Source organism: Pseudoliparis swirei, chromosome 1, assembly GCF_029220125.1.
Source record: "Pseudoliparis swirei isolate HS2019 ecotype Mariana Trench chromosome 1, NWPU_hadal_v1, whole genome shotgun sequence".
Classification (NCBI taxonomy): domain Eukaryota; kingdom Metazoa; phylum Chordata; class Actinopteri; order Perciformes; family Liparidae; genus Pseudoliparis; species Pseudoliparis swirei.
The window spans coordinates 7,011,556-7,028,222 of NC_079388.1; the positions used below are offsets into that span (position 1 = coordinate 7,011,556).

The following is a 16,667-nucleotide window of genomic DNA, read 5'->3' on the forward strand; positions in this document are numbered from 1 at the left end:
GTTAATAGAAAGAGGAAAAACTAAGAGTACATTGAGAGAACCTCTGTGTTTGGCCACGTTGATGTGCACGTTCGTAATAATTCGGACAAAAAAAAACAAGCCAACCGCACCGGTGACTTCGCGTAAATAAAATGGAAAAAAAGGCCTATTTAAAATATTGATCATTTGAGTTAAACTCTCTGGTGTCACTGAGGTACATTATTGACTTAACATTATTTTTACGGCTTGTTTATCTCTTCAGGCACTTAACGTGGAAAGCGTAGGGGAGGTTTAATGCCATGTCAGAGGGATGGAGGATGGAAAAATAGCCATGGTCACTTTAATAACTGCTGTATTTACACAATAAATGAATAGTTATCTACTGTTACTTTGTAGATCTCTTACCAAATTGGTCTTTATACAGGGTTAGGTAACGCAGCTGACACAAGTCATATCAACCATGAGCTGGCGGCTCCGAGGCCTTACTTTGGCACAGAGGCATTAATGCTCATGTCAAAATGGCGGCATACTCCCAATGCACTGAAATGTTAATGTTTAGCGAGAGTGAATCTTCACCACCATCGTTGTCTTAGTGTAGCGTGTTTGCAGATGGGTAAATGCGGTAACTTGGATGTGACGTGTTAATCAGCAAACTCTACAATGCCACTTGATTGCAGATTTCCCTTCACTCGAGCGTGTGGATCACTGCAGAGCGCACACTCAACACGGGGAACAGGATGGGAGGAGCCATGTTGATGAACGCCGGAGACGGAAACCAGAGCCGCGTGTGCCTCTTGCCTCCGTGTGCGCGGCTCCATTTGACACGATGGACCTAACAGCCGGCTGGATCGGCCCTTCGCCCGAGCCAGAGGCTAACGAGGGAGGGCAGCGACCGGTCAATGTTTGGAGATAAATCTTTTCGCCGTTATCGCATTTCATACCGAGCTTATCTGATGACCGCGGGGCCGCGCAGAGAAAATACAGCAAGCACGACATGCACCAGGGAGAAGGGTTTTACCGTGTGTGTGTGTGTGTGCAGCATGCGTTTACAGTCTGAGCCATGTGCTCTTATTGGATCCATTTATGAAAATGAATGTTGTTCCGCTTGCATGCTCATTCACCAACTGAACCCTCTCCAACACCAGCAGACTTCAGTTCATTAAGACTTTACGACCACATGAGAGACAATTGATGGTCACGGGTCCACAGACTAGAGACGGTCCAGAACCCAAACAGCCCCACTGAGAGAGTTTCCTGCATCTGTGTGTCACGTGGGTTTTTGCCACTGCCGCACCCTGTTAGGAGACCAGCGGCAGGTCCTGGGTCTGTTGCGTCCAGTGGGAGAAGTGAACTTTAACGTAGATTGTGACCGATTATTCGCTCCGTAAATATCGGACCCATTTTTCACAAAAACAAGTGCAGCTGAGGCAGATGGATACGTCTTTAGTCGTTAAGTATTGTGGTCGTGAAATGAAAACTTTGACCCGATGATGGCGCTCAATGGAAACTCAAAGGATCGCCAAAGGTTTATCCAATTCCTTCTACGGGGAACGTGAATGTCTTAACGGACTTAGCCACAAATATCAACTCATGCTGGAAAAATTCAGATGATCGACAAAATCATTGGGATACATCTTGAGGAGAACACAGGCCTCGTACTCTGGGCACCGGGAACGTCTGTACAAAACTTCACAGATAATCTAGTTTTTAATATTTCAGTCTAGATCAAAGTGGCGGAGCATCGCTCATCCCTAGAGCCACACCGATAACGTGGCTAAGAAGCTAAGTAAAGTGAAATCTATTCACCGGTCCCCTCGGGCACTTTGTTTTCAGGGCATTTAATCAATACTTGATTAAGAAAAGTAGCTTTCGGATGATGCACTGATGTTACAGGTTGTTCTGCGAGAGGGGAACGTGAAGGATTTAGATGGAGAAGGAAGGCCACGTTTTGGGAATGAGCAGTACAGTTCTCTCCAGCCCTCAGAGGGATGGGCAGCTACCAAGTCGTCCCTGTGGCTCCCGTCCATCAGCAGGCCCCGCTGCTCTGATCCTCTTCCCCATCACGTCCGTCTCAGGTCCTTTCCTCTCCGATTATGTCAACATCCAGATCCTCGTCTCAACATCTGCATTTACGTATGCTCAGTGGGAAAACGTTGCCGTTTCAGAGATTAAAGTGACAGCTCAAGATTAATAAAATAAAAGTTACACATCACAACACATTCCCTGTGCAGTCGGATCCTCCTGTGTTTCTCCCCATCTCGCTGTCCACTCCATCCTGACCCTGCTTATCTCTCCACACCTCTCCCTGTCCCTTTGTCTCTGTCCTCCATTGCCCTCCTGTTCTATTCAGCTCTCCATCACTCCTCAATCTCCCCCCAATCCTCTCCACGGCCCCCCTCGGACACTGTGGCCTCGTGTGATCGATGAAGCTGGATTTCGGCAGTCCGTTTCATTTTGAATCCGTCTCACATGCCGGGCACAGAGATTTAGTCTGGAATGAGCGAGAAGCGGGAGATGTGGATGTATTTGATAGGCGCTCCACACACACACAAACAATCTGTCGCCGAGGCAGTGAGCCCAGATTTTCTTTTTTTATCTCATCTCTCATCAAACCCCTGCTGGGCTTGGGCCTAAAATTAGGGATGCACCGATCTGATCGGCGCCGATCCATATCGGCCGATATTACCATTATCGGTTTTGATCGGCGTTCTCAAAACGGCCGATCAGATGACGTAACATCTGTGAGAACTATCAGACGTTTCAATCGCGGCGCACCGCAACAGAGACGATGCGCCCGGCGAGGGCCGCAGAGTGAGAGGTCAGAGGGGGTCCTCACCACCGAGCGGCGTCCCCGTCCCCCGAGTTGAATCTCTGGGTCGACTCAGCCGACTCTCACATGTCTGAGCCCCTATAGACTGATGCTCACGGTAAACACATTCCATCGGGAGCGCGAGGGTTTTGATAAAGTTAGCGGAAGGATTTAAGTGACAACATCCGGTTTTGCAAAGTTAGCGGAAAGAACCACGTGAAACATCCGTTTTTCAAAATAAGATGTCGACAAATCATACACTAACATATAAAAGTAAACAATGAACTGATTTTGTATCTTTATAGTTTCTGAGATTTAGCTTAAATTATGCTCACATTAAAACATTTTTACTGTACCAAGGAAGAGTTTATAAAAATAAGTCTGTCTTTTGTATGTTAAACAAAGTCCTGTATATAGATTTCCCCAAGAGTTCCAGGAAATGAATGATGCAGATGTGCTCCATACATATCTGAAGTCCCCTACAATAGCAATCAAACAATTTTAATGTATCAATTAGGAAATTTTTCAAAGTAAAAGTCCTAAATGTTTAAAGAAATCGGTAATTTCTTTAATGTTTGAGTTGCTTTATATATGTATTTCCTCATAGTCCTAGGCAATAATGCTACACAATAAATAGAATGCTTCAATCGACACCGTGATCGGTATTATCGGATCGGCAGATACTGATTTCAGTGATCGGTGATCGGCACCAAAAACCTGATCGGTGCATCTCTACCTAAAATCATAAATAATGCAGACAATACTGGCTAAACGGCACCTCCTCCTTTTCCATGCCTTGCCATGTCAAGGCTGGACAATGGCCCCCGAACACTACCGTCCCAAGAGCTTTGTTCGTGATCAAACAGATCTGAATTTGAAACGAGCTCCAAATATATGTATAAAGTGGGATTTGAATAGGAAAACTATGTTTTAACTCCGAAAGCTAAAGCATTTAAATGGAAAAAACATCAGAGCCAAAGCTGCTTTATGAATGACAGTTGCGCTACATTTCATAGACGGGAAAAAGTCTTCCTGCAGCACAGTCACAGAATACAGTGTTATTCAATGTCCGCTGTTGTCATGGTTGTGCCGCGTTATCAGTCCGTTCAGTCTGTTCAACTCAAGGACAAAACAGTGGACGCTCTTTGTGCACGCCAAAACACACAATATATACATTTCTCTTGTGAGTCATGTTTACTTACAATTCTCATAACGGGATGATTTAGTAAAGTCTGGCTCTAAGTGGTTTGTAGCCAGCACGTGTGTGTGTGTGTGTGTGTGTGTGTGTGTGTGCATACTATTCTCACCATGTAGAAATAGGAGAGGCAACAGCCAATGGCCCAGAACACGGAGCCCGTCTTCACCGACTTCACCTGCAAGGGAGGAAGAGATTGTTATGAACACGTACTTGTCGTAGCCGACAGCATCGAGACGGACACGTAGACCCACATTAGCAAAAGCGCCATAGGATGCACTTTGAGATAATGACATGATGTTCCTAATTATAAAGGAGGAACAAATTATCTGGACCAGGGCTCTACATCAACGCTCGCCCGGGGAAACCAAACCGTGTGTTTGTGCGAGTGGAAAATTAATGTGATCATTATTAGGGATGCCCGGAAAAAATGCGATCTGAAGATTTGCATTAATGCTTTCCTCGTGCCGATCTCTAATAATGCGACATTGTGCACCACCAATGTGTGTTGAATCCGGCAAGAGGAGAGCTGGCTAACGGGAGCTGCTGGCGGTTTAGCGTCCCGCTCGGGTAAATATCAGAGCCACTAATAATAACGGAGGTTGCATGGAGTCACATTGTGATAAGTTCAAGCTCTATTCAGTGAAAATGACTGTCATGCAAAGGTACATTTGAACATCACCATGAGCTGTTCAAATGTAAAATTGTGTTTTTGGTGAGAGACTTGAACAAAAGGTTGTTTGAAGGAGATGTTTTCACAGGATTAGGCCTGGTTTGGCTTCCTACCACTAGTTATAACCAGCTTTTCATACGTAATTACAGTTTTACTTTCCAAGCTTCTGAAATAAACCGGAAGTGGTGATTGTTGAACAGCGGAGAGACAAACAGGACAGTTGTGTGTTTGACAAAGAAGGTTGGCTTTGAACAGCGCATAGTCATCGCATGCTTTGGAGTTCATAAACTATCAGAATTGTCCAAATCCCAGTTGATTTTATTTATTTTTTAATACGCCTCCAAGTCAGTTAGGCCATCAGGCGAGTTTATAATGCACATAAAAGCAGAAGCTGTGCTCCCCCATGTGTGGAGGTGGGGACCAGTAAGTAGGTCTGCGGTGACCTGATTACCACGTTCCCCCTGAAGAAGGAGGATCTTTTGTTGTTCTCGGGCCTCATTGATCTTTCTGGGTCGATCGGGCTGGAGCCTCATTCAGAGATATCGATGGGGAGCGGGGGGGGGATGGGGTGACGTTAATGTTACATGCTGGAAACCAACTTTGATCCAGTCTGGAGCACATACAGTACGTCGGATCACAATAACAGCCACAATTATTACCAACTGTTCTTCAAGATAAGTCCTGGGCTCCTAAGTCCAGCACGCAGGGACACCTTGGTGAGTTTTTATACAGAGAGCTACATTTCCTGTGTAATGCGGTTTCACAACAATCCAGCAATAGATCTTGGATGTAAGGCGTATTGTGGGGATGTTTTATGAGACTGCATTAGTCGTAACTGGGTGTAAACTGGCAACTGAGCCGTTTCCCCATGAATAGCTCCATGTTGAGTCTTTGCTTGCGTTGTGAGAACAAGCGTGATGATCCTTCTAATGTGGGCGCTGCGTTTAGGCTTCACAGCAGCCCGCTGGGTTAAATGCATGCGCCAAATGTCATGTCTATTTGTTAAGATGAATAAAAGGTTTATTTTATATGTTTACGTATGCATTTGTTTAGGAGTCTACCCCAGGTTCAACTGCTCAAGCTGCCGTGTTCTCCGCAGACAATATACGACCCGAAGCTGGGCCAAAAGGTTGCGTCACCTATTCAGAGGCCTGTGCCCGTTCAACCGGTGCCACCATTGCAGCTCCAAGGCAGAGAAGTCAGTGTGATGCCAGTCCGACTAATTAAATGTGAGCCGAGAGAAAGCATGGAATTACTTTTACAACAAAGTAAGCATGGCGCTCAGGGAAAGAGCAAGGGAGGGAGGTGTGTGTGTGTGTGTGTGTGTGTTTCCATGTTACTAAGAGCTGTGGTGTTAAAAAGAGCACCTCTCTTGGGTGTGAGAGGATTCAATTATAGATTATGTGAGGGTGTGTGTGTGTGTGTGTGTTGGGAGGGGGTAAACACAGAGATTAAGCTTGTGGAGTTGAATGGGTTATTAGTGGAAAAAATAAAGGAGTTGGATAATGAAGATTGGGCTGAGACTTGAGAGAGCGGCTCTGGTGTTTTTTCACTGGCGTAAAAGGAAAAGACGGGGGGAGGAGAGGAGGGGAAAAGAGACGAGAGAGGGGATGAAAGGTACGAGCAATGAGGAGGTACAGTGAGAAAGAGCAAAATGGGAAGAGGAGGCAGAACACTGCCAGAGCAAACACACATTGACGGGGACAAAAGAAGACAAAGACAATTAAAGGGAGACGAGATGGAAGAAAGACGTGGAGGAGGGAGAGGAGAGCGCAGAGACCAATGTGGGTAAATGACACCGATAATGGGAAGCAGTGGCGCATGGCCACGATGATTGTTTTCCAGGGCCCTCGCCAAACAGAACGGCGTGCGTGAGGGGCGGAGCGCCTCGCTGATGACACGTCGCCTTAAGAGGCCGGGTTGGCGGCTGCGAGGAACACCTGCCTCACCTGGAGACGCATTGTCCATTCACACGAGACGACAAGGGGCCGTTATATCACAAGCAGGTGTCCACAACACGCCCTTATTTCCAAACGGTTATGGTTGGATGGGTGCTATTAAATGGTGAATTTGAGACTTATTTGAATTATTATTTCATAATGCAACTCAACAATGCAGAGAGAGTTTTCTGTCCTCGCTGCGCAACCGGCTCGTCTCCCGACAAAAAGGTCTGACATCGCTTTTGTCCTTGCCCTTTCTGCAGATTTATAGTCACAGTAGATTACCATGGCATTCGCTCTCGAGGGTGGTACACTTCAGGACGGTGGTAAAAAAAAGAAATTAATCCAGAGTCTTGTGGTCAATTATAGTCCTTAGAGAAAATTGTAATTGGCAAAAAACATAATCTGCTTGTCAAACTTTTTTTCTTCTTGGCCAAGAAAACATCAATCTGCATTAAATAAATATGTTTTAAGTATCCGATATGCCAGTGACTTTAAGTCGAGTGTGGTAACTTTTTTTGGGTAGAAACACAAACATATAAAAGCCTGTGTATGCATTTGTACATAATTTACATTTCCTAAGTGCGTTTACGTCCCTGAACATGCGCTGTACGTTTGGGGACGTAAACCCTCGCAGCGGTTTGTTTTCACTCTGCTAAGTGAAACACACTCGGGTGTGAAGTATCGGGACTGTAAACACAACAGGTGTGCTCACCTGGACGCCACGCTGTGGGGTCCCTGCCAGATCGGCTACAGTGAGCGAGCTTAGTGACTAATACCACCATGAAACCGCGTGTAAACATGCATCCGTGCCCGACGTGACAACGCCACACAGACTGGGGCGGCTGAATCCTCTGACGGATGAAAAGCTCACTTCTGTACAGCCAGGCGTGACATTCTGTGACAATCGGCGGCGAGGCATGCGGCATGTCCAAACATCTGCACCGCCACTTCTCTCTGGATGAAAGCCTCCACCGCGCAGAACGTCTTCACGCAGAAAGGGAAATCAACGCCCTGAAAGGGAATATTAAACCTGGGGAAATATTCTACACGCCACCATTACCACGCAGTGGCCTGCGGCACGCATATTGGATCGGTTCTGTGTGGCATCTGTCGAACATGGTTCGCTACCGACATTGAACAAATGTCTGTTTGTTTTTTCCCCTCATTGAAATTTAAATAACAGACGGACAGAAATTCCTTGCTTTGTAATTAGATAATCTAACTGTGACCTTTACATTGCGCCTGAATAGTCTATTGCCGGTCACCCGAAGGTGCAGCGTCAACAATGGTGCAATTTGGGCCTAAACGCACATTTATATATATATATATATATAGATAAACTTTGAACAAACAAGTAAACAGTGCTCTGAGACTTCAGGGCTCGGCAGAGTTCAGCATGTTGGCCGCTGCTCACCGACTGCAGTTCACGTTTTCTGCTGGATATTATGACATCTTGAAAACAGAAAACTTTAAATATTAAGAGGTATATTAAAACAATTTGAACTAAAAATGTAGAACCAAAAGAAAACGTTTTAAGATATGCAATAGAAAATGTTGATGCTGGCTTTTTACACCTGCGTTTAATTTGTATTATGCAGAGTTTTGCAGCATCTAAAGGAACTATACGTTTCAACTGATGCCACCTAGAAACAGATAAATCTTTCGGGAAACAAATGGACTTGAAGTGACTCGAATTTCACTTTTACTAATTAAACATCTTTGACGTTCAGAAAAAGATGTCAGGGCTCGACTTTAAGCTTTGTAAGCCAGTTACTAGAAATCTGGACAAAAACAAAAAGTCTACAATTCTAAATGTTATTCGTTTTCTTTGTTATTGTCATATAGAGTGATCATTTGGATAAATTGAAATGACTAGGAAATAAAGGATTATTATCTTTATGATTTGCTCAGATTAAACATTTGGGTGTCTGATTAAGTCGGTTGTTCCAAATGCTTCTAATTTAGCCGGCTTGAGCTGCCAGGCTGCTAACGGCTAACATTAACTGGCTCTCTTCTTGCCAATTTCAACAGATGTCTTGTCCACAATGCAGCATTTCCTGATTGCAGATTCATAATGAATATTGGCCCCTTGTAAAGATCACAATCATTGTTCACTTGCCCGTTGCATTATAAACTAAACCAAAATGGGCTAAAAGCAGAACATGTACACTGAACGCTGATGCAAAACCTTGTACGGCTTCCGGATACAACCTTCAATTTCAAATAGCGCTTCTCTAAGTCTGCATAAATGTGCAAGTCCCGCGGGTCTTGCTCTGATTCGAGCTGTGATGGTACTCCTTAACAGCTGCAGGCGGTCATGTTTGAACGATGCAGGTACAATGAAACAAATATTAGCGTAGTTTACATAAAACCGGCGCTTTATTTGCCTCATCGCTTTCCCTCTGGTCCATTTGATGAATGATACATTTACACGCAACCACCCACCTACAGTTGGTCAAGAACAAGCGTGCGGGATATTTACACAAGTCTCAAACAGGATTGCGGCACCCTATGATGTCATAATCTTTTCTAGATAATACCCAAAACTTCTAAGCTATAAAAAAGAAGGAGAGAAATAAAGATTGTAATTTGCCAAAGCAAACTGAGCCGCAGGAGCAATACAAAGAAGACACAAAGAGGCTTTAGAAAAGATTAAACCAATGTAAGCAGGAGGTGACTGTAGGGCGCACCGTCTGAGTGGCTGAATTTCTCTGGCAATTCCTGTTCTTCATATTTGTCTTGCGTTTAGTTTTAAATCATAGATAAAGATGGCGGATGACAGGTATCCAATGGGTTTTTGTCCTCTTGAAAAAAGTCCATTGGATTACTGCAGAAAATAAGCTTTATGGCAAACTCAAATTTATGATACTTGCATTTTGTTCGGCAAAATAATCTTACATTATTTTAAACGCAATCTGCAGAAGTAAAAAATAAACTAAAAGCTAAACTGACTACACCATAGGTCGCATGTATGCACAACGAGGGTGGGAAGGCGGACTTATCGGCGCTGATATGTAGTCGTCTCATTTCGCCACTAGTTAGTGAACGCCTTCTTTAAGGTTGACAGATTTTCTAAACCAACATATTTTATATCGTAGAACTAAACATTAAGATATTCCAAGTTCTTTTCAACCACGGGCCCTTTTCAGGCATCTCACCAAACACCCGTTATAAAACAAAAAAAAATGATTTCGAGAGCAAAGAAATGCCAACGCCTTCTCAGACTCACTCCTGCAGCGCTCCATTGAGGACAAATTAGTTCCAGTGAAACATTTGTTCACTGCTGCCTACATGTTGGGAGGAAGGCCTTCAGGTGAAGGCAGCTGGCTCCGTTTGACTGAATACGGTCTGCCAGAGCAGCTAATTGCAGAACACTTCTATACAGTCAATTCAATCTCTTGCTTGATCTCTATAAATTGCTCCACTTGAAAATATTACATTTGGACTCCCTTTAAACGCCTGTATTCATTTCACACCTGCTCCCGCACATCTTAACTGTGCAGGTGTGACATTCTTTCAGAGCGATGACTGCAAGTGCTCCACTTCTTCTTAGACTCCCTCGCTGCGGTCTACAGGAACACGGAGGCAATTTTGTTAATTGAAAATCCTTTTATAGACTCCATGTCACGATATTGTATACATACGAAATATGCCCGCCGTGCTGTAATGATTGGCAGTGATGACCATGCATTTAGAGTTTAGCTCCCACGTCAGCAGCTTTGATCCTTTACAACCTCATGTGCTGCCCATATCTATTCATTCGAGTTCAAGCCACTGGTGCTGGCTGCAGAGGCATCATTCAGAGCGAGAGACTCCTGGTTCACCACGATGCTGCACATGGAAGAGGGCTGGTTCCTCATTCAAGCCAAACTCCTTCCCCAGCGGCTCTCTTTGTTTGGAACGAGTGACCCGTACTTGTCAGGGGGGAAACCCTTTCAGTCTTTAAGTCACTTTAAAATGTTACTTCATGCACCGACAGGCAGTGTGGCATCTTGTGTCAGGTGGAACAATCGAGGCACCTATTCTCAAAAGCCTTTGTGCGGCGGCTTGGATTGCATCTGATTCACAATTCGTATCACAATGCTTTTTTGAGGTTGACCTCCTTTATGCGATAATATATAGATTGTGCCAATCACAAGTTTCCTTTCCACAGAAGTCGTATTCCGAGTATAAAAGTAAAAAATAAAACACCCACACACACAGCGCTGTAGGGCAGCTGCTGATGAAACTTAAAAGAGCGGACTCACTGTAGCACAGTGAAGACAAAGACTGTTTCATACATCTTCCAGCTTGAAAGCACTTTTACTTCTACCTACTGTGGAAGACCATTTAAGAAACAGAATGTTTGCACGATGGTTCCTGCAAACATCCAAGCTGTATATGAAGGGGAAAAAAATTCTACTGTGTGGAATGTTTTTCACGCTGTCGATGTCTACCGTGCAGGACAAGGAGAACCGGGACAAATTCAGAATCACATACAGAATATACGTGACCTTGTTAGGAACAGTGATGGTGCAAATCCAATGAGGGCAGCTTCCCTGTAGGCACAGAGATGAACCCGCTGTGTTTTCCAAAAAGGAGGGTAAAGTGGGAACCTTTAACATTTAACCCGAGAGATTCAATTAGACTCTTAAAGGTCATCATATTCTGAAGGTTTTGGAGCGCAGCATGCAGTTTCCTGGGTCCTCATGGATGCCTAGTGTGCCTTTCAAGCCTCTGGATAAATAATTAAACATATGATGCCAAGTCAGATTGAAAACAGGCTTCTTTTCTGGCTACATAAAGCCCGTCCGTAATTTTTTTTTACAAACTGAGCTTTCAATGTTGGGGGAGAAACTATATATATATATATAGATTTAAAAGCTGAGTGAACACTTGTTCAGGTATTATTCTGATTCCTGACGAGGTTAAACTGACCATGAAACACGACATCGCGTGCCTACATCACATTTTCATGTACAGTCCGAGTCTCCCTTATTGCCCCCTTTGCACCCCGTGACCCGCGGACATACCCAGAGGTAGTAGGTGAATTGCAGCGCGAAGATGGCGATGCCCTCGTTGTCAAAGGAGCCCGCGACGGAGCGGGAGATGTAGCCCGGGACGATGGCGATGAAGCAGGCCGCCAGCAGACCTGCACCCTGGTTCCACAGCTCCCGCGTCAGCAGGTAGGTGGAGATGGCCGTCAGACCGCTGAACACCGGCGCCAGAAAGACGCACACGTCGCGGATGTGGACCGTGAGGTGGAGCAGGTTGAGCATGTAGTGGATGAGGCCGGCAGTCACCATTAACCCCGGGTATACCTGAGTGTGGAGGCAACGAGAGGGAGACAAGTTGAGCAAAAATAAACAGGCGGGAGGGATGTTGGGGATAGAAAGGAAAATAACGCGACACCAGTAGAGAAGAACCGTTAAAGTGTTTGATGGTCCTAGTTTCTTAAATGAGAATGTATTGAAAAATGATCATCTTATGAATTAATAATGAATTATTGGAGGCATTTTTCATTGTTTTCAGATGTTTTGTGGACCAATCAGTGGTGAGCAGGGTCGTCCTTCAATCAGAGGATCGGCGGTTCGATCCCCGGCTCCACGTCGATGTGACACGTAATCCAAAATTGCTCTCGTAACTGTGCATACGGTGTATGAATGTTCGCTTGTCCTGATGTGCAGGTATTATCTTAGCTCCTCCCATCAGTGTGTGGACGGGAGAATGACGACAGGTAGTGTGAAGGCGCTTTGAGTGGTCGGAAAAGAAAAGAAGCGCTTTACAAGTGCAGGTCCTCGATATGAGTGACAGGAGACGAGAGAGGAAGGATGAAAGGAGCCAAGAGGGCAGACATACTTCAACTGGAAGGAGCATAACAACTAGGAGGACCGTGAAGATAACAAGCTGCACTGTTAATACATTCCATTGACTGAGACACAGGCTGTTATCGATAAACACTCAGGGGAAATATGTTGTACATCCCCTTTGTTCAGCTAATAGACGACTCTTTTGGCTAGAAAAATGTCAGAAAATAGTTTTTTCAAAATGCCCGTCACAATTATCCAGAGACAACAGTGAACTCTGAGCAATGCAGAATAGTCCAACAACGGAAGATATTTCATTATCGGTTCCATAAAATAGAGAAAAAGACAGCAGCTCCTTAGATTTGAAACTTGCAAATGTTTGACAGAATGACTTAATAAATTACTCGATTTGCTTTTTTCAGTTGGTTAGCGATAGTCATCCCCCACATGGTAAAATGTTAATTCTGGTGAAAGAGATGTTGTTGCAGCACTTCAATATTTCCGATGTCAAAAATAATGTTCTTTGGAGTTACAAAGAGCTCACGAAGAAAAGGCGATTAGGAGCATTATTAAACTGCAAATTGACCAAGTTGTGAATGAAAATAAAAGGCGTGCAGTAATCATTCCGGGCTTATTACTGCGAGACCACACGTTCTACTAGATTTAATGAACTGACAAAGCACAGTCGTATAAATAGTCGTTTTTATAGCGTTTGACCGTTTAAACGGGGAAATTACCTGTGCGACGCACAAACGAGTCACTTGCAAGAGTATCTCCTAAACAGACTTCAATCCGCAGACAGATTTATTAGAACTTTAGCTTTTGAAATCATGAGAAAAGCGAGACCGGTCACAAGTCATGTCCGATCAGCTGAAAGCCGGCCAGTTTCGATCGGCTGACGATTGATCGGTGCACTTCTACCCAGGTCTTTGCGTCTCTAATTAGCTGCTGCATAGGAGACCGAAGCTTCAACTGATCTAATTCAATGATAATCAACCATGTCTTGCCTCTTGACTCTGAGGACTTGACTCAGTCTAATGGAGCGGCATCCTGCCATATACAGAACTGCTCTTGTATTTATTACCCGTGTGGAGCTCGATGACGATGATGATGAACAGTAAACGGGCTGCGTCGAGTTCACGCTCGACGGCTAAAAACAAGTGGGCATAATTTCTCAGCACTCTTCTTGGACTCGGCATTCCAGAATACATTACATAGTTTCTTCATTATTAAAATATCATCAACTAGAACTAATAACAGCTGTCCTCCCCCGCAAAAAAGAAAGCACTCGAGTCACTGTCCTTCTGGCAACAAAGAGCGGCTTATTGGCTTGACAGCCGGCTGCTATGGACTGTCACATTAGAGGAGCCTGCCTTCCTTATCGGCAGCTTTGGAGAAAGAGCCTCTGACAGTCGTTCTCCTGGGAGTGGAGGCTGGGTGGGAGTGGGGGGGGGGAAAAAGGGGGAATATAGAAGAGGGCAGCTGGACTGGTCTAAGCAGAGCGGCACTTAAGTGTCACATTAACTAATATCGGCTCGTCCGTCTTCCTAACGGTGTGACCCACCCGAGTGCTCAGAGATTTAACGCTATCATACACAATTAATGACGACTGTCAGGATTATCCGTCTAATTTAGAATAAAAAAAGATGTGTGTGGGGGAGGGGTGGGCAAAGAGGCAGAGTGGAGGTAAAGAGAGACGGCGAGACGCTAGAGAAAGGCAGAGAGCAGAGATTATGGACTATAAAGAGGCTGGGAGACGATAAGGGGGGAGGGAGTGAACTGGAGTGCATGAATGGAGAAACTGGGTGGATGAAACAGAGTGGAGAGGTGGTTTTCGGGGATTTCCACAGAGAGGCATCATGACAACGAGGAGGGAGCAGAACCGTTTGATTCATAAAGAAAACTAAGCAAAAGATTGAGGCTGCATTATGGGCTATGAAGCACACTGCACCGATCAGAGATGAAACGTGCGCCTTTTAAAAGCAGAGGCTCGATGCCAAGAAGAGCTCCCGCACGCTCCTTTGTGTGACGCCGAACGCCGTGTGGGCGTAAACTAACGGCCCTTCTTCCCTGAAGCCCCATCCGTGCTCCGTCATGCAGACGAGTGGGATTTAGAAAATTAGCCTTCACAGTAAACGTGGGAGTCGCTTTCTGTTGCTCAACTAGTCACAGGTGCCCCTTGCACAAGGCACCAGATTAGTCTGGCAACCAGTCACACACCTCGGCCGCTGACTTCAAAAGAAACAGCAGGTGAAAGTCAGGAACGGACTTGGATTGTTCCCTGAGCCAGGCGGTTGAACCTCTGCAGTGGCGCTGTGAGATGTCTTCCGTGCATCAGTTCTTGGATCTTTGCTCCATTTTGCATAGTTTACATGTTGTTGGGAGATATTTGCATTTCGTGTGGCCGAATGACCCAACCGCCTCTTATTGAAGTTCCTGTCAACCCTATAATGCAGAATGTGATCTGACCATCTGGCACTAAACTTCCTCCAAGTCAAATGTGTGTTGTCAGCAGAAGTGCGCCCCTCTGAGAAACTGTCTGGTCACATCTACTTCTGATTGAAAGCAGAACAACAATACATATCCCGACACCCAAAACTTAAACTTACAGTGCTTAGACGGTACGATCAATCAGTTCAAAAAGCCTTAGTAAAAATAACTTACGGCTGGATCACTAGTTTTTCTATAACAATACTTTTAACCGTTCTGTAAATATGGTTTATTGACAAGTTTTCATTGAGTAAGTCTAAAAATGATGTATATTGCTGAATATTCTAAGGATTAAATCAATTTAATCACTAATCACCTGTTAAACTTTGTTTTGTCTTGCTTCATGAGTCTGGAGTTTTCAGTGACGTGTTTGCTTGCACAAGAGTGCAATTAATTTCCTGTTTGGACTTCATGTCATAGTTTTAACATTATTGGCATCAATTGAAACCAGTGGTGTCACATCTACTACACAGTCAGAGTAAGCGTATCAGTTAATTATTTTCTTCTCTATACATAGTTATGTTTTGATCGCCGTGTATATATTTATTTGTATGCGTGTTATTCGCATAAGTCAAAAAGTATTAAACCGAATCGCATGAAATTTGGTGGGATGATTGGTTATTACCATTTGATTAGATTTTGGGATCGATTGGGTCAAAGTCATGCAAAGGTCAAAATCTTCTTTTTACCATAGCACGGTCAACTTTTATCCAATTGGCATGCAACTAATGCCAAAATGTTCATAATTCAATGCCAAATCTTGTGATATGCGAAGGTATGCGCTCTACCGAGTGCCCATTCTAGTTAGTATTTACTTTAATGTGCTGAAACTATGCCAATGTGGATTTTAGATCGACGGTGATTTTAGTTAACATGGAGCGAGAAAACAGCGCTGAGCACAAAGAAACATTCATCTTCTGCAGAGACAACTTCACACTAACTCTGTTCAACAAATGCTCAATGAAATATTTCTCTAAAAGTTGAAAATCAAAACTTGAAAGGGAGAGAACTGACGACCAAGCAACAAGTGACCCGCTGGGTTAATTTTTGAAGAACGAGATTGATGCTGCTCTCTTATTTTCTACTCATTGAATTGAGGGTGGACACGATGTGTGGAGGCAATAATCACCAAACGCTGTACGTGATAATGACACACGATGCAAGGACAATATGACTACCAGAATTGCTCAGTAACTGCAGCGCAAACATATTCTGGCTCTACAAATAATAACTGCTGAAATTTCTCAGCTAACTTTTTTTGGTAACTGTTCAGTTTAACGCTGCCAACTAAAAGAGACATCAGAAATCCTATTGGCTCTGCCTCAAATCTGCTATAAATTTAAACAAGTTTTTAATTTGAAAGCATCTGAGTAACTGCATATAGTTTGATTGCAGGTATGGCATTTAACCATTTACTTATTTTTTACCCCTCATGCTAATAAAGCAGTTTGAGCCATTTTTAAGTCTTGACTGAGCGGTTCATCGAGTTTAATCTGAAATAAATGTAAGACCTTCTGGCAGGAAATGGATGTTGAGGGGAACAGAGTTAATATTCGTAAAGAGAAACGATCTACAGATCTGGAGCCAGATCTCCTGGAGAGGAAACAATGCATTACACAAGTTTTTAAAAGCGGGCCATTAAACCACTTTAATCGAAGACAGGCCAAAAAAACCCGAGCTTTGATAAAGCGCGTGTCCTCTCTTGGCGGATCGGTCTTGCTCGTGGCTAGTCTGCCGAGTGCGGGAAAGTATTTAAAGCAATGTTCAACTAAATTTGAGCCGAGATCAGCAC

General features: G+C 44.2%; 1 protein-coding gene across 2 annotated transcripts in view; it reads right to left on the reverse strand.

Moving 5' to 3' along the window:
- LOC130198936 (dolichyl-diphosphooligosaccharide--protein glycosyltransferase subunit STT3B) overlaps nucleotides 1-16,667 on the reverse strand; it is a 66,066-nt gene that overhangs the window by 16,054 nt on the left and 33,345 nt on the right. For both annotated transcript variants that reach the window (XR_008834031.1, XM_056426028.1), the window contains exons 3-4: nucleotides 11,612-11,899; nucleotides 4,096-4,161 (exon numbers count right to left, since the gene is read on the reverse strand). Coding sequence is in view for 1 of the 2 variants with exons in the window: in XM_056426028.1 (XP_056282003.1) it covers nucleotides 4,096-4,161; nucleotides 11,612-11,899 (354 nt within the window). In the remaining variant the exon portion in view is untranslated. The remainder of the gene's footprint in view (nucleotides 1-4,095; nucleotides 4,162-11,611; nucleotides 11,900-16,667) is intronic.